Consider the following 23,909-nt stretch of genomic DNA (forward strand, 5'->3'; position numbering starts at 1 on the left):
AATATTGGATCAAGTTGTTAATTAATCAATTAAGTGCATCATAGGGTTCATAGGCTTCTGCTAGTTTATTGTCTCTGGTGGAAAAGTTGTAGACTGCCTTATCCTGATTATGAGAAATTAATCCTTGCTTAATCCAAATAGGCTTGAATTATACCAAAATATAAGCTAGCCCAATTAAGTTGGGCCATATTTTACAAATACCAGCCCAAATCTCCTTTCAAAAGTTCAAGAAATGGACTAGAATTTGGTGTACAGGTGTACCGACGTATCAATCGTGTATATCCGATGACTCTGATCACTTCTACTCAAATCTTACGATATTCTTATTCGAGCCATGCATATGCGTAGGCCATCGATAAATATAAAAAATTACAAAAATATCACTATGTATGCTTTTAATAACATTATCAATTCATGGCCTAATTCTCCTCCTCCTAGACCATGCAATGCAACCAAAAGCCACACAAAATGCCTGCGTACTCATCACTAGTAACACCACCACAACAACTAATAACACTAGACAATCCCAAGAACTAGCCATATATCTCTTCATAAACTTGCCTATTCTCACTCTCCACCTACTATGGTAGTACTTGTTCACATCCTGGATAACTTTATCCAGACTTGGCACTCTTGTTAGCCTCACTGACCTTGTCATGCCGTTCCATAACTCAGCTACCTCTTTATCACTCTTCAAATGATTCACCACAACCCCAGCTTTCCTTAACATCTCTGCATCCTTTGCAGTGTCTATAATTCCATTCATGAACTCAACGTAACGTGAAAAACTTAACGATGGACACCCGATCGATGCCTCGTACGCGACCAAATTCCTTAAGATGACTTCTGAGTTGATGTCGAGGCTTATCTCCGGTAAATTAAGCGTCGCAGTTTTTTCGCAGAATTGAATTGTAGATAGATCACCTGAAGTTGGAGAGAATTTTACACCAGCATTCGATAGTTCTGATACTGAAGGAACTGCTATTTCCTCTAGTAATGGCTGTGTGTTATGGTCATTACTTGGATGTGCATTGTTCTGTGAGGATCTTTGGTCTCCTTGGCTGAAGAGTAGCTGCTCCACAGGGTGTTTGATGATTGAGAATGCTGGAAGACTAGTGATAATTCTCAGTGGAATCTTCAGAACAAATTTGAGGATAACTGACGCGAATGCGATGCACCGATTGAATACAAACTCCTTCAATTCATTTAGAGCTTGTTTCATGCGACTATAACTCTGGTCATCTACTTCAATTGTCTCATATGACTCTTCAGACTTGGGCACAATGTTATGGTAAAGGAGTTGTAGCAAGTGAGAGTATTGAGTTGCACTGATGGACTGAGGACTACTTGTCCTGTTGAAAGGTGAGACCTCCTTCAAAAATCCAATCAACATAGTGGATAACATCTCTTCAGCTGTTGTTTGATTCTGTGAGTAGATGACTTCTAACAACTTTTGCAGCAGGAAGAGAGGGATCTGGTTCTCGAGCATCACTACGTCGCGGAGCAGCATGTTCTGCGACGACGTTCTCCGTCCCGAATCCACCAAATGAGACATTCTGGAGGCTATTCTTCGCAAGTTTTTGTCGTCGGTAGTGGCGTAGATTTGGAGATATTCAAGCAAGAAGGATGCATCAATGGCCATCATCCACGACAGTGTCTGTCCATTGAAATTTAGGTACCTGTGATTGATTGAAATAGATGCAGTATCAAATACTACAACAAGAATTTTGACGCTTGCTTAGAGTTGCTTGATCATTTCAATCCAAAGAATTAAGCTAGTAGGACGTGAACTAATTATCATATAAAACAGTGGATTGCATTAGAAATCTTTGAAGACGAGAACTAGTCCAATTTCCTGTTTGTTTGTTAAAGGCAATAAAGCTATCTACCTGTGATAGTGAGCACGAATCTGATGCTCTAGATTGATGAAGATATCCACCAGTTGTTGGAACTTGATGTTAGAAAGTTGGTTCTGGATTCTCTTGGCCGCAGAAACTTTGTACCTCTCCATGTCTCTGAGTTCCTCTCTGCAATGGTGGTAAGGGCCCAGAGCAATGAGCTGGGGGATGTAAGCATCTGGCTTGTTATGAAGTAGAGGCTTTGGAACATCAAAGATGGTGATGGGTTGGTCATCATCAATCTCGAATTCCTCGTCGAGAATTCGTCGGATTCTGATGACCCATTGGAGCTCATCAAAGGGATGATTCAGATCAGAAACCATGAATACAAGAGAAGAAGAGAGAGAGAGAGAGAGGCGACGAATAACTTTTATGAATTGGAATAAGAATCAAGAGTTATAGAGTTGATATTAAGCAGCAGTAGAAACTGATCATACCCTGCTGCTTAATTCCAGCATTGTAATAAACACAGTGAGCTTTTGGAACTGACCTACTCTCTTTAAATTTGTATCCAGAGTAGGAAATTAAATGAGCAGTTAAACTTCGAGAATTGCGTTATATATCTATTGCGTAGATCTTTACCTAAAAAGCGATATGAAAACGCCGTACACCGAGATATATTTCTGTTATCTGATTGAATGGAAACTTGCCTTTTAACAAGAAATTAAGAAAAAGACGACTGTTCTCCTCTTTTTGGTACTAACATATATATAGCTTGAATCAAACCTCCTCTTCCCATCTCATGACCTCAGCTTTACCATTAAAGCTAAAAGAAAGTAAAAGGGATCGCCATGTCTTCTCTCCTGTAGTGCTGTACTTTTATTCTTTCTTTTTCTTTATCATTCCCTTCATTAATTTCCTCTTGCAATTGTACTCCTTTTGGTTTATATATATAAGTCCTAATCTTCTCCTCCATAGATTGCATTCCAATACCTGAGGACTTCTAGGAGATATCAGAGGCAGACAGCAGAAATGGTCCCTCAAATTTTGAATTATTATAAGTGGGAGGATGCCAACAGCCAACCTCATTATTGTTTTCCCTTTATTCTCCTCCTTTTTAAGCTATGGTAGTTACACTTTTGTATGTATGCTTTAATGACTCAGCATAGAAGAAAATGATTGCATTGTGAGACAAATCATCTAAATCTTTTATTTAGCCTCAATGGCACTTTTTATGATGAATTGAAATCATTAGCATCATTCCATGAAGTTGGATGTCAAATATGGCACAACTTTTAGTTAAGTTGAAAAAATTATTTGGCCGATCACAGTGGTCTAGTTCTACTGACCCGATAAGTTGTTCGAGGCCCACTTATTACGAAAGGCTAGCTTAGTTATATGACCTATTAATTATGTACTGTAAATATTTTTAATTAGCGTACCTGCTCATAATTTATAAGAAAAATTAATTAATATTTATTTGTACAGCAAGAAGATTATTAGTCATGCCCATATTGTGTGGCGTTATTAATTGCCACATCCCACATGCACTTATTTTGTCAGGGGCTAAAGTGCATTTTGTTCACTGTAGATGAATAGGATCTATGTGCATATTTCTCATAATTGATGTACTTCATTTAAAGAATCTAACCTTCCCCTCCTTACCTAAATTGATGAGATTGATGGATAATGTACTGAACTTTTTAATTAATTAATTAATTAATGTTGTATTCGAATTCGAAAAGAATCCACCCAATATAAGGAATATCCTTATTCTATGCACACCCCCAATAAATAATATAATTATCACCTTATCCCTACTCTTATTCGAGAATTAGGCGTCTTATTCCACCTTTATCCCGACTTATCCCTCTCCACATGAACTGACGGATTAAAAATATCAGAGAAATAATACTTGGGAATTTTACAATTAACTCCACGAAATATAAAGTATTTAGTTAGTGGATAAATAGAAAAAGTCTACGCTTCGCCAATGTCCTCCACCCCGTCCCTCTCCTCCTCCTCCTCCTCCTCGTCTCCTCCTCTTCTCAAACCTTCTTTCTCTATTAGGATTAATATCAAGAATTTTCTTTAGGGTTTTCTTGATTTAGCTTAGATTTGGATATTTATTTGGGGGGAATCGCGTCAACGAGGGATCTTCTTTTCTCTTTAGGTCTTGTTCTCGGATCTGCGTTCCCAAAAAAACCCTAGCGCAAGAACCGGATAAGGGTTTCTCATGCCGTCTTTTGGTTAGGGTATTGATTTATGTGCTTCTCTATTCTGGTGTTTCGAGAGCTAGGGTTTTAGTATCGGAGGGATGGCTGGAATCAATGGAGACAGCGGGGTTTCGGAAGACCCTGGCCCCGTGAACGGGCTAGGGCAACTTGGTAGCGGTGCAGCAGGTGGGATTTCTCTTCCTTCATTACCTTTTTGTGGGAATTTTCGTCGTGGGGTTCTGTAGATCTGATGTTGTTGTTTGATTATGTAGGAAATTTTGGTTTTTATGTAATTTTTACTGTTGGATTGGGTTTTCGGGAAGGTCTAATATTTTTCGGTTGGATGAAATTTTTATTGGTTTATTTTGGTGATTGATTGTAGAGATTTGGTTGTTTTAAAATCTAGGTCAGGGTAAGAGTTTGTTTCGTAGATGATACATCGGTTTGATGAGTTTATGGTTGGATTTAATCCTGAAGATTGCGACTTTGGTTTGAATTGTTTTTGAGAGTTTTCCACTTAAAAATTGTCTCGAATTATAAGATACTCATATTTTACTAGGTTGTGAAGTAAAGAAATTAATTGGTGTATCACTCATATGTGAAGAGGTCTATTTTGGTCTGGTAATCGAATTGGTGGCATGACTGGACCATATGTTCCAGTTCTTTTAAGAACTTGAATGGAGCTAATTTTGGTCCTTTGTGCAGTTTATTGAATCCATTTTTACCATGTTAATCTTTCTTTTGCAGTTGTTTGTCGCTTGCTTTTCTATTGCATGACAGAACTTCTTGTCTTGGAATTACAATTTTTGGTGTCTAATCTTATAGAATAACATTTTTGTTTTTTTTTTTTTTGCCTTCTGCGCAGATGATGCTTGTTTTGATGCTTCACAGTATGCATTTTTTGGTAAGGATGTTTTGGAGGAAGTTGAGCTAGGGGGGTTAGAAGATGATGACAATGATAATGTTGCCGATTCCGTTGGTCTCGGTGATGAAGAAGATCGGTTCTCTTATCTTGAGGACAGAGCAGAGGTTATTTCCTCACCTGCAACATTACTTTTTCATACTTAATAGAATATTTTCATAGTTGATGAACTTAGGGGCTGTTTGATTGGGAATTCTTTTAGATGCTACATCATTAAAGGCACTGTCTAACCCAAAAATCATTGTTTGATTTGAAGCACCAAATTTGAAAAATTATATATTTAAAACCTAGTTAAACTCAGACGCAGTCTTTTAGTACCCATTTGATCCAAACGGATGCCAAAAAACTGCATCTAGCCTAAACTAACCCATCTCTCTCTTCTCTCATTTAAATCCAATGCCAACACCAACTATCTCTCTCATCTTCTCTCATTTCCATTCTCAATCCTAACTCAGCTCTCCTCTCCTCTTTTATCTCCTTTACCATTGTCGCCGCATTGCCGGAGTGTTTCTTTGCCCTCTATTTTTCTTCTTCTCTACTTTTCTTCTTCTTAGCTGCTAGGATCCATGTATTTCCTCAGCTCCCATGTATTTCGTCAGCTCCCTCCATTGTTTAGGATCCTTGTATTCAGCTCCCCAATTGTTGTAAAGCAACAATGGAGTAGTAAAACAAATTGTAGCTTTTCCTTCCTTCCCCAGTTTGCAACCTTTATCAAGACCCTTAAACCCTACTCAAAAACTTGGCTAAGAAGGATCATAGCCAAGATCATGTACTGCACCCACAATGGACTCTTTGTCAGCTCATTACTGAGAAGGAAAACTTGACAAAAGACAGTTAATGGTGAGGATGCCTTTAAAGAGGACAGATTTTCCTCTTCTTCCCTCTATGTTATGTATCTAGCTAAATATTGGTCAGAAGGATGGAACGAGGCCACAACCGTAGTCCATGGCCATGATAGAAGAGTATTAAATACACTTGATATTGATGTTGCTTTACAACGCTATGTAGGATAATATAATAGTTCATGTAGGAATAGAAGTAGAGAACTATTTTATAACTCATACTAGTAGAGTTTCAAATCTACAAAGCAATTATAGCTACTTTATTTTGCAATCTTATTTTTGGAGTGTGATGTGTCCTATGTTTTTAGACAAAAAAAGATTCACAAAACTTTATATAATTATAATGTCAAAATAGTATTATGAAATACAACTAACTAAATACCTATTTACCAAATACATTGTTATAAAATACAACAACCCAAATATGTGTTTAACAAATACAACATTATAAAATACAATCAATTAAACAATTCATTTGTTTCTCTAGATACAACATCTAGAAAAACATATATTTCTTAATGCATGTGTATTTCTAAATACAAGAAACCAAATGACTCCTTAATTGATATCATCATTATGTGTATCCTGAATAATTACTCAATTTATATACCTTTCTTTAACATGTATTTTTCATTATATTGTCATCTGGTTAAGTGTCAGTTGTGCTTTTCACTTCTTATGCTGGCAAGTGAAACATGAGGTACATCTTAAAGCATGATATATATCTTTGCTAGATGCGGCTCTTGTTATGGGCCTTATCTTCAATCAGCATTAAACTTTTTGAGCTCAACAATTTTGACCTAAGCCTGCTCTAGCTCAGCATGTTTACTTCCTAATCTATGGTAACCGGTAATACTTAATTGCTGGGGTTGCTAAAATTCCCTGCCTTGTAGGAATTTCGATATGGGACCAAAGAATAATGCTATGCCCACAAAGACTTTACAAACACTTTACACGTGGCATCATCTTGTCCATCGACAATTATGGTTTTGAAATAGAAAGAGAAACTATCAATGGACAAGAGGATGTCACATCATTTTATCTGTAGAATGTTTATAAAGTTTCTGTAGGCTTCTCGGGGCAAAAATAGTTAATGAAGACAATTGCCAATTGAGTAGCCTAACAAGGCCATATTTTGATGGTTTCGCTTGAACCAAGTCCATTTTTAGTTCCTACTGTCATGCCATGATTGTGAAGTAGGAATTATAGGACTTGGACAAGTTTGACTAAAAATTTCAAGATATGATCTTGCTTTAGTCCCAATGTCAGTGTATAGTTACTAGAGATGATGATAATGCGAGAATTTTTATTTATGCATCATCAATTGGACTGTTTATGGATAGTAGAGAGTTCGTTACTTTTCGTTTTATATTTTGCATATACAAGTTGATGTTGTTTCAGCAAGTAATAGCTGATGATATTAGAATTTTTGGATATTTCTAAGCTAATTATAATGGAAAAATAAATATATATGGCAATATTTGATATTTGAAGATCTAAGGAAATTTCAAGTTAGTTTCAAAGGAATACGTTTCCTACTAATTAAGACTTTTTCATATAAATTAGTGTGCTCAGATGACCCAGAAACCCCAACAGAATACAAGACCACTAGGAGAGCCAAAGTTTGAATCCCTTTGTAATACAGTATTTGGAAAACCTATCCCCTTGCCTCTCTCGAAATCCCGAAAGGAAGGATACTTGTCGAGGTGTCTCAACTTGATTGCTGGGCAAACCCCTATTTCTTATCAAGGTTTCCAGTATTGCGATCGGTATTGATTGTCCGGAAAAACATATGTATCAGCCTTTTGTATCAGTAAAATTTTAAATATTATATAAAAATACATAAAATTTCTAAAAATTTAGAAAAAATGATAGAAAAATAAAAAAATAAAAATTATTCACATATTCACCACACACACCTACTGTTGCTTCACCACAGGAAGAGAAAGAGAGAGAGAAAGAATGATAGGAATTAGAAATTGAAAAATAATAAACTCATCCGAGGTCGTCGGAGGTCGAGGTCTTCGGATCTTCGTTGGAGAACGTTGCTGGAGATTGAAGTCGCCGGGGTGAGAGAGAGAGAGAGAGAGAGGAGAGAAAAGGGAGAAAGAGAGCCAGGTTAGAGGAGGTCCCCCGGGTTGGATCTGACCTGCTTCAGTCGATCCCGATCGAAACAAATCGGGTATCGGCCAAAACTGGGAACTTTGCTAATTACTAGCACCCCAACATAAAATCATGCGAGACTTTATGTAGCACCTAGAGAGAAAGGTGTGATCATACATTTGTTCATGGACCCAGATCTCACTTCAGCAAAATCATCATTGTTTATATACCATTTGCTAAGATGTGATAAGTATGTTTGCATTTGCAGGGTGAAGGTTTAGGCTCTTTATCTGATGTTGATGATCTTGCGAGCACATTCTCAAAGGTTTGTTGCCTACATGCCTTTGTCATTAGTAATTATGTCTAAACCTTTGGTTTCACCACATCAGCATTATGTCATATGTAAGCATCATAGTATCTTATTGTATCTTGATTTAAGCCCTGAGTCAGGTTTCTATCAGTTGAACAGTCTTCCTTTGTTTTTGTCTTTTTTTTTCTTCTATTGTTTAATCGTGATTTAATTAACTGGAATTACTTACCTGGAGAAACTATGATAATGCCAACCTATAATCCTTACTTTAAACTGAAGATTACAACAACTCATGAACATGAGTGATTAGTAAGTTAGGTCTTGTTGGTACCATCATTGGACTTCCATAATGTAGCATTCTAGGTGCTTCATCCTTTTCTAACACTGATAAACTGATAATTATTTTCCTGAATATCGATGACTACTTCACTAGTATATTGGCTATTTGTAGCTCATTGAACATATTCTTTCATTAGTTGGTTTGACCTTGATACATTTTGTGTTGTCGATCATTAGATTTGAATATCGATTATTAGTAGATCAACCATTTGTAGCTCGTTAGGTGTGTTCCTCCTTTAGGTAATCTTACCTTGATATCTTTAACATTGTTTTCTTTCTTGACTTGCTGATTTGGTCATATATTTCAGCTTCCTAAGTAAGTTGAGATGCTCATATATGCATTGAGAATAGAGGCATCACCTGATTTTTGCTGTCCTCTATGTTACTGGACTAAGCATACCATCTCGTCCATGTCCTCCTGCCAATGATGCAATTTCATTACTAGTTTTAACCATGATTTTGTACAATAATTTGGCAAAGAGAAACAATTAATAAAAAGGCATAATATTTTGTTAAGACATTCATCGTATTTTTCTAATCTGCAGAATGAGAATTTGTTTCCTATATAAGTGAGTTTTTCTGTCTTTTCTGCAAATATTTTGACTGTATAAATTGACACATTCCTTGCAATGTTCACCTATGAAATTTTGCTTATGGAGATTATAATCTTGTTTCTTTTCAAACTCCTGCAGTTGAACAGAGTTGGTAATGAACCAAGGCGCACAGGAGTAATCGGTCATAGCGGATCAGTTTCTAGAGAGAGTGAGTACTCTACATTTGCTTTATTGCAGAAGCAATCTTTACAGCAAAGGATCAAGCAAATTTCTTTGTTACAGAAATATTCTGTTATTTTTTCTATTCTGTACATGTTTCGGAAATATTCTTCTGTAATTTCTTGTACAATTTTTTAAGGACTTTCTCAAAAGGTTCGGTTGATTAGAAGTAGGAAAGAAAAGTAACAACTTTCTAGAAGTCCCTTAATTTATTATGTTTGGAGGGAGAAAATGAACTGGGGAAATTTCTCTCTGACTTAAAGTTATCTAACTTTCTTGATTTTGGCTCATTCCACTTCCTCAAAATCATTTTCTCCCTTCACTTTTTATTAACTGAAAAACCTAAAGAGTAATAATCAAGGTAGCCATTCTTGTTCTCTTAAAATTTCAACTGCATTATATTGTTATACCCTGGCTCCTGCCTAGTTCAGTGTCTTGGACTTGTTACTTGGACAATTGAAAACCTTGTTATTTCTGCTTGTTATGATTAGTTTTGTGGAATAAAGAGATGACATGTGCTTGTCATTTCAGGTTCTTCTGCTGCAGACTGGGCACAGGAGCCACAATTTTCAAATTGGCTTGATCAGCATGCATTAGAAGCTGAAAATGTCCAGGATGGTAAACGTTGGTGGTCTCAGCCACATCCTTCTTCAGCTGATTCTGCAGAATCCCGACCTTTGTATAGAGCATCTTCATATCCTGAAAAGCAGCAGCAAGTCAATTCTAGTGAACCAATACCTGTACCAAAGTCATCGTACATTTCCTACCCTCCACCTGGTGGACTATCATCCCAAGCTTCACCAAATAATTCATATCACATAAATCATTCACCTGTTAATACTGGGCTTCAAATGTCCCTCTCTGCACCAAGTCCTGTCCCTTTTCCCAATTTTCAATTGGCTGGAGTAGCTCATGGACAACACCATAGTGGAAATGTGGCTCAATTCGGCTCAGCGGGTGTATCTGTTAACAATCAACAGCAGAACCTCCGGTTGAACCATGCTCCCATATTGGGTGATAATTCTAGTTTCTTGCCTAACTTGGGGCAGCAACAGTTGCCTCGTTCAAATGGTTTAATGCCACCTCAAATGTTCCCACCACGGCAACATCATAGAATGCACCAAGTTCAACCATCTTTATCACATTTTGCACAAGTGCAGTCCCAGATGTTCTCTCCACATCATTCTCCTCCGCAGATGATGAACATGGTTGACCCAATGGTTGGCATGGCTGAATTGAGAGACCAGCGATTCAACCCAACATATAGGGGAAGAGAGGCCATTGGGTTTTCCCAGCAGGGTTTTGATACTGGTAATAGGAAATTTGATAATGGGTGGCCAAGGTTCAGAGCTAAGTACATGTCAGCTGAAGAGATAGAAAGCATTTTGAGGATGCAGCATGCAGCAACTCACAGCAGTGACCCCTATGTAGATGATTACTACCACCAAGCTTGTCTAGCAAAAAAATCTGTAGGTTCAAGAGTGAAGCACCATTTCCGCCCAATCGTCATCAGGGGTGCAGCTTCTAGACCACGTTCGAAGGATGAGCCACATCCATATCTTCAGGTGGATGCTCTTGGGAGGCTTCCCTTCTCTTCTATTCGTAGACCTCGTCCTCTTCTTGAAGTTGAACCAGTATCTGCATCAAGTGATGGCATCCTTGACCAGAAATCTTCCGTGAAGCCTCTTGAACAAGAGCCTATGCTTGCAGCTAGGATTGCTATTGAGGATGGCCTTTGCCTTCTTCTTGATGTGGATGATATAGATCGTTTGCTGCAGTTCAGCCAGCCACCAGAGAGTGTCTCCCAACTGAGAAGGAGAAGGCAGGCCATTCTAGAAGGGCTGGCAGCATCATTGCAACTAGTTGATCCTCTTGGCCCTAGTAAAACTGGACATTCTGTTGGACTGGACCCAAAGGATGACCTTGTGTTCCTTCGCTTAGTCTCTCTCCCTAAGGGTCGGAAGCTTCTTTCAAGCTATCTCGCTATTTTGGTCCCTGGCAGTGAGCTCGCTCGGGTTGCTTGCATGGCTGTCTTCCGCCATCTGAGGTTTTTGTTTGGCAGTCTGTCCACAGATTCTAGTGCAGCTGAAACCACAACTAATCTTGCAAGGACTGTAACCTCATGCATTCATGGCATGGACCTGAGTGCTCTCAGTGTTTGCCTTGCTGCTGTTGTTTGTTCATCAGAACAGCCACCTCTCCGACCACTTGGAAGCTCTGCTGGTGATGGGGCTTCCATCATTATAAAATCTGTCCTAGAGAAGGCAACAGAACTTCTAACAAACCATCATGCTTCTACCGATTACAGCATGTCTATAAGAGCTCTGTGGCAAGCATCTTTTGATTCTTTCTTTGGGCTGCTTGTGAAGTATTGTCAGAATAAGTATGATGGCATAATGCAATCGTTGCTCTTACAGGTTCCAAATGCAGCCATTATTTGTTCAGAGGCAACCAAAGCAATAAGCAGGGAAATGCCAGTGGACTTATTACGTGCCAGTCTGCCTCATACTGATGAGCATCAACGTAAGCTGTTGCTTGATTTTGCTCAGCGTTCCATGCCTGTCACTGGTTACAATGCTCATGGGGCTGGTAGTGGAGCAGTAATATCTGAATCAGTGCCCAGTTAATGTCATTATGAGAGAGATAAAGCATCTAAAAAGGACCAGTATCTTTTATAAGTTCTTTGATCCGGAGTTGTCAGCATTCTATTCCCTCAATCCCTTGTAGAGGGGATAACAGACTACTGGTGTTTAGAAAGAAGACGAGAAAAGAAGTTCAGGAATAACCTGGGCATTATTTAATCAGCATCAAGCTATAGTTAACGATTATGGGTTTCTCTTTCAGTTTCTTGGTAAACCTACATTTCCTTCATGTCTTATGATAGTATTTTGGGAGTTTGTGACTGGAAGTTTTCTTCATGGGAGCTTGATTTTGGTGCTCTGTATTGAAGTTCCAGACAGTCTAGGGTTAGAAACTGTACAGCTACTGTTACTTGAAGATTCTCTTTTGCTGTTTCCTCAAGGGATCCTGCTGGGCGCTCTCAAGAAAGTAATTTTTGGACCTACTTTTTGATGGGGAGAAGATTTTTATCAACATGTAAAGGTCGGATCCTTTGGTTAGCACAACTCTTTTCTTGTGAACTTTGAGGCCTCTAAATCCTGTCAGTTTCAATCAACTGTTGTAGACCTGTAGTGTTGCATGACTAAATTATTATTTTCTTTTGTTGCAACAGTAGTTGTGTTTGTTCTCTTGTTTCCTTCTCGTTCGACTTTTAAGCGAGCGAAAATGAATAACGTGTAGACTTATTTTATTTAGTATCAGTGGGTAGAAGTGAGGGATGAATGTACTTACTATTAGCTTGCAGGGAGAGGCTGTTGTATGCACTGATATATAATACAACGTGGTATGAGTCTCTGCAGTTGAACTCTATTATCTTTTGATATGAGAGGCTATCTGGAATTGTGTCCTAATGGGTGTGTGAAGTTTGGATTGGCTTTAAAGCTTTTGTATATTTCCAGCTGAGAAACTATGGTGCCTCATCCTCAGGCTTGCTTTGGAAATTGCTGCGTTTTCCTTTGTGGAGTTCACCATGTATGATGTATATCCTATTCCTCGCTGCTTGCAGGCTATGATGTATCCTTTCCCTTGTGGATATATACGGACTGATCCGCCCCTTTGCATCCTTTCCTGACTCAAGATTTACATTCCTAAATAGCTGGATTGACTAAAAAGTTGTGGGCAATGGCAGTTGCTCACGTTATCGATAGTCCAGTTTATGCCAAGAGGAAATACCATTGACTGCCTTGACAAAAGCGAAGACGGTTTCTAAACACGCACTGCATGCCATAAGAAGTCGACGTAAATACCAATGGCGTTGTTTAGTGAACTTCGTAAGAAGCTGCGTTCTGGGAGTAGCTAATCACACTCAGACCGCGTCTCATACGCCCTCAAGCTACTCTAAACACTTTTATAATCTCGAGTTCTCAATTTTTATAACACAATCCTACGCGATATTAGATAAGGCCTAACTCATATATTAATAGAGAAAATTGGAGGGAAAGAGAATGGAATAATAAGTCAAAGAAGGGATTGGAGAAATCACAAAGAAGGTATACCTTTAAAAAGAAAATAATAATCCTACCTTCTGTATTTATTTTGAGTAAGATCCTTTCTTTTTTAATTAAAAAAAAAAACAAAAATCACGTACCTTTTGTTAACTTATCTAGATTTGAATATTGTTCCTTTGTAATATTTAGTTAGTTTCAAATTATTCCTATGTTAGAAATGGTATTTTGGTAATTTCGGAAGGATGATTAATTTTTAAAAATGAGAACATAATGGAGCTATGATATGATGATAACAGTGTAGAATTTAATAGAGATCTTCCTAGAAATAAAATAAAATAAAAGAACGATAAGATAAGAATCGAAACATTAAAAAAAACAAAAACAAAAGGAAATATTTTTATAATATACGAACTCGCTTTAGACGCGTCTCCCAAAAGCCTTTTATATAACTAGTGGTAGCTTCCCCCCTAGAAGACATTGAATCGCAGCAATATTGAACTCCCACTCCTATGGCTTGTGCTGCTCATTTCGATCGAGAGCTCTTATTCCAAGTAGGAGCCTCGACAGTGGTGCTCTCGATGTCGGATCTGATCACATCTTTCCCCATGAATCCTCCTCCTCCTCCTCCACCTCCGTCTCCTCGAGCAATTAATAGACGCGATTTCATCTTATTGATGCTTTGCCTCGGTATTTGGCTTATGATTCTCTCCAAGGCAGACACTAGGGTTTCTGGGGATCTCGGGCTCGCGGCGCTACTCCTCTGCCTCATTGGAGATCGATTTTGAATGATTCTTCTCTCTTCTTTCCGCTACTCCGTTTTGTTAATTCTCATCGTTCTAATTTCTCTTTTTCACGGTCAAGATTTTTCGCTTCACGATTGGGTTTTTTTTTTCGTTTTAATTACGTAATTGTGTGCCATAATCGGTGTTAAATCTTCTGTCTTATTGCTTCCCCCTCCTGTTGGTTAATGAGATTTCGTCCGAGGCTATTGGAGTAAGCATTAGTTATTGGAATTGCTGCTGTAATATTGTTACTCTAACAACTTCTTTTTTCTCTCTCTCTCTATTCCGTTGGTTACGTTGCAGGGCATCATTAATTCTTATTATTGGCTGAAATGATTAGGGTTGGTAATGGACTAATCACCATTTTCATTCTTTTGGAATGATTACCAATAAAATCAACATCAAGCCTCTCAACAACCTCTCTTGCTATTCCACAATTAGCGCGCAGTTTTATTCTTAAAATAATTTTTTTTTCTTATTTTAGAATACAACTCTTTATTTCATATTATAATTTTATTCTAGAATACAAATAATATTCATCAAACTTATATCTCACACCAGACATTAACCAAATTACTAATTTACTCCTAAAATTTATATCATCAATCTATTTTATATTAAATCAAATAAGTATTCATTGTAATTTTATAAAAATAAAAATATTTTTTATTTTTATAAAATAAAAATATTTTTTATTTTTATAAAATAAAAATATTTTTTATTTTTATAAAATAAAAATAAAAATTGCTCAAGCTGGCTTATAGTTTTTATAAAAATAAAAAATATTTTTTATTTTTATATCATCCATGTTGGTCTCTCAAACTATAAGCTCAAGTTCAACGACCTCTGTTGTTATTCCACATCAAAGATAAAAATTGCACTCTTATTTTTAAATATAATTAAATATAAAAATTATTAGTGTATAATAAAAGTCTCATTTTATAGATGAATCGTGAAAAGTCCGACAAAATTATTGGAGGAATATGTACTCTAGATGGGGACTAGACAAAGAAGAATTAATCCCAACCCACAGGTACCCTATCTACTTCCTTTAATTGTTCTCCAGTGTTGATCACTTGGCTTATAGTTTGGGAGACTTGAGCAATCGCGATGATTGGGGCGACGAGGATGCTGGTTTTCCGATGGAGAGCTCCTCAGGTCAGACTTCTTCAACCAACTCATCATGCATATATCTTTGCTATGTTACAAATGACTTATTATTCTTTATTCCGTCCGTAGGAATGAAAGATTTTAGAGGGTGAAAAAAGACAGGCATAGAAAACCACCCTGGGAGAGAGTGAGAGAGAGATGAGTAGATCTCATCACCGGAGTTGGGACTTAGGACAGTAGGACTGAGAGGAAGACCAACATGGATGGAAATCCTCTCTCTCTCTCCTCTAAAGATTTCATTAGAAAATAAATATGCCAGTTCCGGATAGTCAAGCAAATAGGAATTCTCTGAATCCACCCACCTCTTCTCTAGACCTGGTCATCTGGCGTTAATCGTATAGACAGTTGTTTTGAAATTCATGGTTAACAAATATATATATTATTAGAAAAAAAGGAATTAGGTTATATAATTCTTGTTAATCATAAAAATATAAAAATATAGTGTGTTATTTAAAAAATCCCCAAATTTATAGGACCGTAGGGATGTAACCAAATTCAAATTATCGGCCTTAATTTGCTACGATCCGACTAACTCGAACAGTAAATCCTGGTGTGTGGTATTGGATGAGATTATATTAATATTGTGGTCCAACTTTTAGTATCATAATTTAATGTCGAATCTATGACTTGCTGCTTGGGAATAAAATTATTATGTTTTCTTTTATTTTACCGTATGTTAGTTATTCATGAGGAATAAGAATTTGGCCTATTATATTATATGATTGATTTGAGTTTGATGTAATTCGATAATACATGGACCGGATTTGAATATTGCAATAATCTTTTCTATTTGAAATTAAGTCTAAGCCCAACAAACTAAATGGATATAATTCAATCTTTGTATTATATCTTACCGAATCAGATTCGGTTACACAAATACATATATATCCTTCAAATCATTTATTTACTTATATATCCCTCTTTATATCAATACCTCTTTATATATATATATATATATACTTTAAAGTCCTTAATATTTTGAATGGACACTATTGAAGTTAACTAACCGTTAAAATTTAAATAATTGAGGCATAAAAAGGCAAAAAAAAATTATTCTTGAAAAGTTATTTGATATAAGTAGACAAATATTTCAATACCCCTCTAATTTTTTTTAAAAAGAAATGTATTTATTACCTCAAAAAGGGGGCAAAAGTGCTTTTAGGTATTTGAACAAATGCCAAAACATCATATACAAGTGAGTAGATAAATCAGAAGTTTGGGTAATATACCAAACCGTAGAGAAAGATTAGATTCTCCCTCGATTAGCTAGTGTATTAGCGACACAGTTTGCTTCCCAAAGCCCCAGGTAGAATGTCAGCTCGAGTCGAGTCCCTGATTACAAAGCCCAAATTAGATGATCCATCAACAGTAGAATAGGAACCATCCAAGTTTAGCTTTAGAACGCCGCTAGGGGGAGGCGTCCAGGCTGAGGTAAACCAAACTTTGGAATTTTAGGGAGTAATTCTTCATTCCTAGCTTTTCAAACCATCCATATGCCACACGCGATCAAACATTTTACAAAAGTTGCTGCTTCTTTTGTCAGGTGATCTCCTTCCTGCATCCAGCTACTAGAATAGTCAACCTAAAATTCAACCTCGAGTATAGTTCCAAAGCCTGTCACATATCTCGGAGGTGCCTAATGCCTAAACCACCACTATTGAAACACTCAAACCTCCAAATACACGTGTAAACCACGTGGGTAAATCTCCCACGCGGTTCATTAGTACAAGGATTTCACAAGACATACAACAGCACAAATTCACCATAATTAAACTCAACCATAAGAGTCCAGATACAAGTTCCACAGGCCACAACAAACCTTCCAAATATACATTCAAAATACAATACTAAAGTCCAAAATACATCATCAATCCTAACGCCCTCGCAGGGGCTTAATACAACTAGAAGACATACAGAAAAGAAAAGCAGCTACTCCTCGCTACCCGCACCTGCCTCGCCTAGCTCTGAAATAATACCCACCAAGAGGTGGTGAGCTTACAGCCCAGCGAGTAGGATCCATACCATCTAAAATAATATCACATGTGTATATGCATGGTATGCCTATATTTGCTAGCAGTAACAATATATTTGTTGAGATGGCTTAACATAAGTTACTAAATCAATACAATCGATAAAGATTATCAGTCACTATCCTGGAACATGCTAGTTCTTAACGTATCAAGATAAGTCCACACATATATAAAGCTTGATGCAATCTCTTATTCGTACACATCTAAATCATAGTGTTTAAATGTCATGTATAACAATAAAAGAGCAGTTTAGTCATCTTATGCCTACTAAATTATTAATTATACTTATCATCACTCACCGAGCTATTCACCACATAGGGTAAATACTCTCAAGAAACAATCATCCATCACATAATCATCCATCTTCTCATACATCGAGGGGGGATATATACACATTTAGCGGTAATGCCACCTACACGTGTATGGCGACACTACAAGTGACCGGTTGTCTGTGGCCATCAGATTAAGGACCCCAGTCGTAAGCCCATATCTCACACTCTCTAAATCATCACAGCTCTCAGCGGGAGAATCGGGAGCCCTTGGCTCATCAATAGACGCCTTAACCCTGCATCGTCGGGTACCGCTAGAGTTATATCCCCGCCTCTTCTATCATAATAATCTAGTTTTGACTATGTAGTATAACTACCTGAATGCCACACAGGCTCCCGACCTCAGGTGTAGGCCGCTAATGGTATAGTCATATAAAATACACTCTACCCTTAATCCTAGGCTGAGTGAGTAAGGGTACTGCCTAGTTAGAATTCGACTACTAATGATAGGTGGAAGTGGTGCAGTGTCTATAAGTGTATAAAACATGTCATAGTCATCATGATCGTTACATTCTATATTCACAACAATTATACATCTATGCAATGGTATACCATACATGATACATGTAAAGCATTATCACACTAATGTTTATGCTACATTAACATTCTCATAATATTATGATGAGCAAGTTATCAATAACTACATATGCAAAGATATAACATGGTGTACTAAATGCATGTATTAATACCGATATTTCCTATAGTGTCATGACAAGTATAATGACTGTAATTATATTATTCTAGATTTGTATAACTCTACCCGTCTGGGGGTCACCACAGTATGGTAAATCTCGTCAGCTAGACGGCTCCTCCGGAATCCCAAAATCTCCCTCACGCGATGTCAATCCTATTAATTCAGGTGAGCCGTAAGATTAGCGAACTAATAGAATTAATTATCTTATGTTATCCTAAAAATTTACATGATACTAAATTGTCATTACGAAGGATCGAGCTAACTAAATCAGGTGAAAAAGATAAACAGAGTTATAGGGTCCGAATAGCCCCAAATGGGCTAGGCTAGAGGCAATGGGTAGGCTCAAACCCCACCCAAGAAGCAAGAGGGTGGTGGGCTGGGGTCCAACCATAACCCACCAAGGTTGGGTTAGTGGGATGCAGATTGCAGCCCACCCAACATTGGGTTAGTGGGATGCAGCCTATAGCCCACCCGGGTCCAAGGCCAGGTGGGCTGCGACCTGCAGCCCACCCAAAACCAAGTCTAGGTGGGCTGTGGCCTACATCCCACCAGAGACTAGGTCGGTGGGTTGTGGCTTGCAGCCCACCAACACCCATCTCCCACCCCCATCTCTTTCGAGGGAGGGAGACAGCAGGGAGAGCGGAAAGGGAAGAAGAAGGAGAAGAGAGGACGCGGGGGGTGGGGGTGGGAGGTGCCGTCACGGGATTTTTTTTTTTTGGATACAAATTTGGGGTGTTACAACTATCACAGTTTGACAACACTTATCCCAACCAATGAGATGAAAACCCACACTAGATTCACCTTTCCCAAATAAAAAGGTTTCAGCTATCTTGTCGACCTTATCAAGCATCGTGAGAGAGCCATGCTACATGTGACATAAATAAGGATAGCAAGAATCATCGGTTTGATAATGGTAGCTTGCCCCGCTTAGCTCAGGGTTGCAAGCTAAAGGAACCCCTCTCCCCTAACATATGTTCTAGGATTTAGCCATAGATTGACCTAGGGTTGAACTGGCCCAAGTAGGGAGGTAAAACGCTGATTTGCTCCTATTAACCCGTTGGTTTGTAAGAGTAAAATATTTGTCTAAAATATCATTTAAAATATTGAAAGAATTTGATTTAGTAATAATTAGGATATCATCAGCAAACATTAAGTGACAAATTTTTAAGTTATCCATAATTTGAAAACCATCTAAAAGATCGTCATTCATGGCTATATTCAGCAAACTGGGAAGAACTTGAGCACAAAGAATGAAAATATAAGGCAAAGCGGATCCCCTATCATCCAAAGAGGTTCACACCCAGTTTATCCAATTCTTATCAAAACCCATAACATTAAGAACTACAAGAATTACCTTCTTACTCAATCTATCATAAGCATTTTTCATATCAAGCTTGATTATCATATAGGGGTTATCCTGTTCACCATACTGAATAAATTGAACAAGCTCGAACTAAAGTAGTATTATCCATTATCCATTATTGATCTCCTCGCCACAAAGGGAAACTGCTCTGGGATCACAAAGCCGGAAAGCTAGGTTTTCATCCGATCAACTAACAGTTTAGCGAACAATCTGTAAAGAACATTACACAGAGATAAGGGCCTAAAATCATTCACCGCCATCGGATTAAGAATTTTCGGAATCAAAGTCATATGAGTTTTACCCCAACCAAGAGGTAAAGTACCAAATATTTGAAAAAAAGTTAACGCCTCATAATTATCTTTTCCCCCAATATTCTAATAATTTTTATAAAATTTAACATGATACCCATCTAGCCTCGAGGCTTTCCCACCCCATGGACTAAAGGGTCTTTCAGATTTTATTATAGGTTAAGGGTTTGGTGAGCTCATTATTGCATAGATGGTCAATAGTAGGCAATGCAGGCCACATACTATTGGTATTAACATCATTATCATGCGACCAAATTCTAGCATAGAAATTAGAGAAGCAATCAACAATACCCTTCCAACAATCAACATACATATAATCATCATTAAGTAAAAACAATATAATTCTGTCTTCTACGGATGTATGAAAAAATTTGGTGTTATAGTCCCATTTTAGGACCCAACTTTTTATAGATTTAGCCCTCAATTTCTAGAGCTTGATGTCTCCTATAGGCCATTTTTGAAGCTCTCGGGACTCAGTTGGGCTAAGGGCCCAATCACTGTCCTTAGATTCCAACATGTTGATTTTCCTACTAATAGCATCCACAATATTCTCAATTTTACCAAGGCTATTTTTGTTCCACCTCTTCACATTATACTTGATTCTATTTAAGTTCCGGGAAATATCATCTGCAGGATTTTCAGAGTTAATCGACCTTGTCATTAACCTCATCTTACTCAAACCAAAAGTGCTCAAATCTGAAAGGCTTATTAATTCTCACAAGATTAAATACCTCATTAAAATTTGCAACCATAGTCGAATAACTATTACAGTTAGTTCTCATACCCAAACTGGTTTTTTGGTATTGGTTCCAACGTCACATTACGTAAAAAAAAAATACATATTAGTAAAGAAGATTAAATTACGTGTGTCTAACTCCGGGGTTACATGTTCTTTTCTTTCGTTAAGATTCCTCCTTCTTAAATATGATTGTAATAGCAATATATGATATCTATATGTTATCAATTTCATTTTAAATTAGTATTTAACTAATGAAAGATATATGTAAGTAATTAGAAATTAATCAAAGAGATAGAATTTAATTAAACTTTTATCAAATTAACTAAAAGAAGATATCAATACCGTTATTGTAATATATGTATATATATATTACTCTCCGTGAAGAATATATATGTCTTTTATTTGATAATACTAAGAAATCTAATTATAAAAAAATAATGTAAAGGATATACATATTTATATGAAATTTAAAAGAATATAGATGTAAATAAAAAAAATTGAAGGTCTATATACAAAATAACTCGTTAAATAGTGCCGACTTAGAAATAAGTAATAACCTGTTGAACCGATTATATGACTTAAATTTCTAATATTCTTATTATACATATATTAATTGTTAGATTTCTCTTTACCTTAGAAAAATAGATAGATAGGAAGAGTATTGAAGAAGAGCTATACATAGAAATGAATGGTACGGAAGAAGAGCACATATAGATAATATATATTTTATGGCAAATACTTCAATGCATCTTTAAAAATTATAATCTTAATCCAACGGCTATAATAGCCAGTTTTCATACCCGATACCGGTTTCCCGGTACCGGTTCCAAAACCATATTACGTAAGAAAAATAGTATATCAGTTAAGAAGATTAATTACGTGTGCCGAACTTTCCAATTTTCTTGTTATACCCTTGAAGATCTTAACCATTAGATTTTCATCAAAGTGATTGATAAGTACGGAAGAAGCGCTCTACACATTTTTTCCGTTAAGATTTCTCTCTTAAATATAATTATACCTTAATTATAGGAGATATCATTTAATATTAAATAATTTAAATTTGATTGTTTGGAGATAAACTTTAATTTAAATATAATTCTCTATCTCTATCTATTAAAATTTAATTTAAATCAATCTTAAACTAATGGGAGATATATGTAAATAATAAAAAATAATTAAAAAGATAAAATGTAATTAAAATTTCATCAAGTTAATTATAAAAGACATCAATACCCTTATTTTAATATATATACATTACTCTCAATTAATGATATATATGTCTTTTACTTAATAAAATATTAAGATAATATAATTGTTAAAAAATAATGTGCAAGATTATATATCTAAAAAAAATTACCTGCTAAACCGGTAATATCTTTCATTCCTATTATACCCTTAAAGATCTTAACCGTTAGATCTTCATCAAATTGATTGATAAAGAATTAATTCGATTGCACCGAAGAAACCCTCATATTTTATAGCATATGTCTATAGGTATCACTTTTAGAGGAGGTATACCGTATACAAGCGTATAAAAATAAAAAGAACCCTCCTATTTATTACATCCAATAGCAATGTCCTCTAACTCTCTAAGGCAACAGAACTATCATCAGGACGTATGTGGAAAGTGAGGTAGTACTAACTAATAACATGCTGGTGATCTGACTGGGAAGGAAGCTGTAGGCTTCTCCCCCAACATATTGAGAATATAATACCATCGTCACTGCATGCAGAAAGTAGAAGATTACCAACGACAAGTCTCTCAAATTATCTTGGGAGGCGGTGCTTGTTTCTTCGTTGATGAATCGTCTCTTGAACCAATGCGCTGCTCGGCCGATAACAATGAGGAAAGGGAACAAAACACCGTATATGCCCAAAACCTCAGCAACGGGGACAACATTGGTGGATGCTTGCAACCCCAGTACAATGTAACAGAGGCGTTCCAAAACAGAAAGTAGGAGTTTTCTACTACTCCGACTGCCAAGTGGTGGCTTAATGGTTGTAAGCCACATAACAAAGTTGGCAAAGAGTATTGCAAGAAAAGTGGCACATACTATATATTTGACAACAATTGTCACAGCGTTCCCGAGTATTATGCCTGCCAATACTGTACAACCGACAGGAGTAGCCTTGGATGAGATATCCGAGGCGAACTTGAGCTCAGATTCATCTTCTTGATAATCTCTTGCGCCCCGACCAAACCCGCTGCGATAGCCTTCCATGAAGATCCGAAAGATGACCAACAGGATGGGGGTCAAGAGAAATATGCCAAGACTGAGATATGGTGTACCCAGGTGAAGCATAAGACTGGCTGCCATTACCATCACTGAAACACTGGATGAGTAGGTTAAGATGTACATCGTAGTGTTGGCCTCACTTGGTTGCCACCAGCAAAGTATCCAAAAGAGAAATTCAGGGACAAGAGCTAGCGAAGAGACAAATCGAGCACTTGATCCACACGCCTTCGTAATTGCCACAATTAATGGGGTCTTGCATGCAAGGACGTACTTTCCATGGTCTACCAATGACTTCAATTCTTCCTGCGCATAGTGTTGACACAAAAGAGAAGAAATTAAGAACAAGATTTCTGCAAGAATTAGAGTACGTTGATTGGACCCCGGTAGATAGAATTAATAGCACCGTGCATCATTTCACAGTCAACAGAGGATGTACCTGTGGATCGATCGTGCTAGCATGTTGCGCTTCATCCACAACAGATGCCTACAAAAATTGAGAAATAAAATAAGTTGAAGGGGCAAAGTAATTTTTCTCCAAACTAAGGTAGGTAAATATATATGTTTAATGCCAATCTCAGCTCTTAATATGTAGACATTACTCACATCAAATGCTGCAGCGATGGAATGGTTCGCCATGAGAGTGATCTCGCTAAGTTCCTGGAGATTTATGATCAGCAAAAAAGCGTCGTTACGATCGACCACTGGGAGAAGACGAGCACTTTCTGCATTTTCAAATCGGTATATATATATATATATATGTTAGAGCGATTAATTTATTTCTAACATATTATAAAGCTTAATTACACTTTAACTTTCTATACTTTGATCCTATATAATTTTGCCCTTA

The 23,909-nt window shown here is 37.0% G+C and overlaps 2 protein-coding genes and 1 long non-coding RNA gene across 4 annotated transcripts; 2 read left to right on the forward strand and 1 right to left on the reverse strand.

Moving 5' to 3' along the window:
* Nucleotides 1-412: 412 nt before the first annotated feature.
* LOC140795025 (putative UPF0481 protein At3g02645) lies at nt 413-2,340 on the reverse strand. Its single transcript, XM_073147381.1, has 2 exons — nt 1,890-2,340; nt 413-1,733 (listed from the first exon to the last, which is right to left on the reverse strand). Exons 1-2 carry the CDS (start codon nt 2,219-2,221, stop codon nt 413-415), a joined length of 1,653 nt encoding a protein of 550 aa, XP_073003482.1. The 5' UTR covers nt 2,222-2,340.
* A 1,476-nt stretch (nt 2,341-3,816) lies between these two features.
* On the forward strand, nt 3,817-12,772 carry LOC140795111 (protein PAT1 homolog 1-like). The gene is made up of 5 exons (XM_073147499.1): nt 3,817-4,240; nt 4,920-5,083; nt 8,190-8,246; nt 9,263-9,332; nt 9,875-12,772. Exons 1-5 carry the CDS (start codon nt 4,156-4,158, stop codon nt 11,968-11,970), a joined length of 2,472 nt encoding a protein of 823 aa, XP_073003600.1. The 5' UTR covers nt 3,817-4,155; the 3' UTR covers nt 11,971-12,772.
* A 2,346-nt stretch (nt 12,773-15,118) lies between these two features.
* On the forward strand, nt 15,119-23,880 carry LOC140795787 (uncharacterized). 2 transcript variants are annotated; one of them, XR_012110353.1, is made up of 3 exons: nt 15,143-15,350; nt 22,559-23,606; nt 23,680-23,880. It is a non-coding gene; the product is annotated as an uncharacterized lncRNA (long non-coding RNA). The 2 variants fall into 2 exon arrangements; XR_012110352.1 differs by having other exon boundaries at nt 15,119-15,350; nt 22,559-23,880.
* The last annotated feature ends 29 nt before the right edge of the window (nt 23,881-23,909 follow it).

The sequence above is a fragment of the Typha latifolia genome, chromosome 9 (genome assembly GCF_019914945.1).
Source record: "Typha latifolia isolate L0001 chromosome 9, TyphaL0001v2, whole genome shotgun sequence".
Taxonomy (NCBI): domain Eukaryota; kingdom Viridiplantae; phylum Streptophyta; class Magnoliopsida; order Poales; family Typhaceae; genus Typha; species Typha latifolia.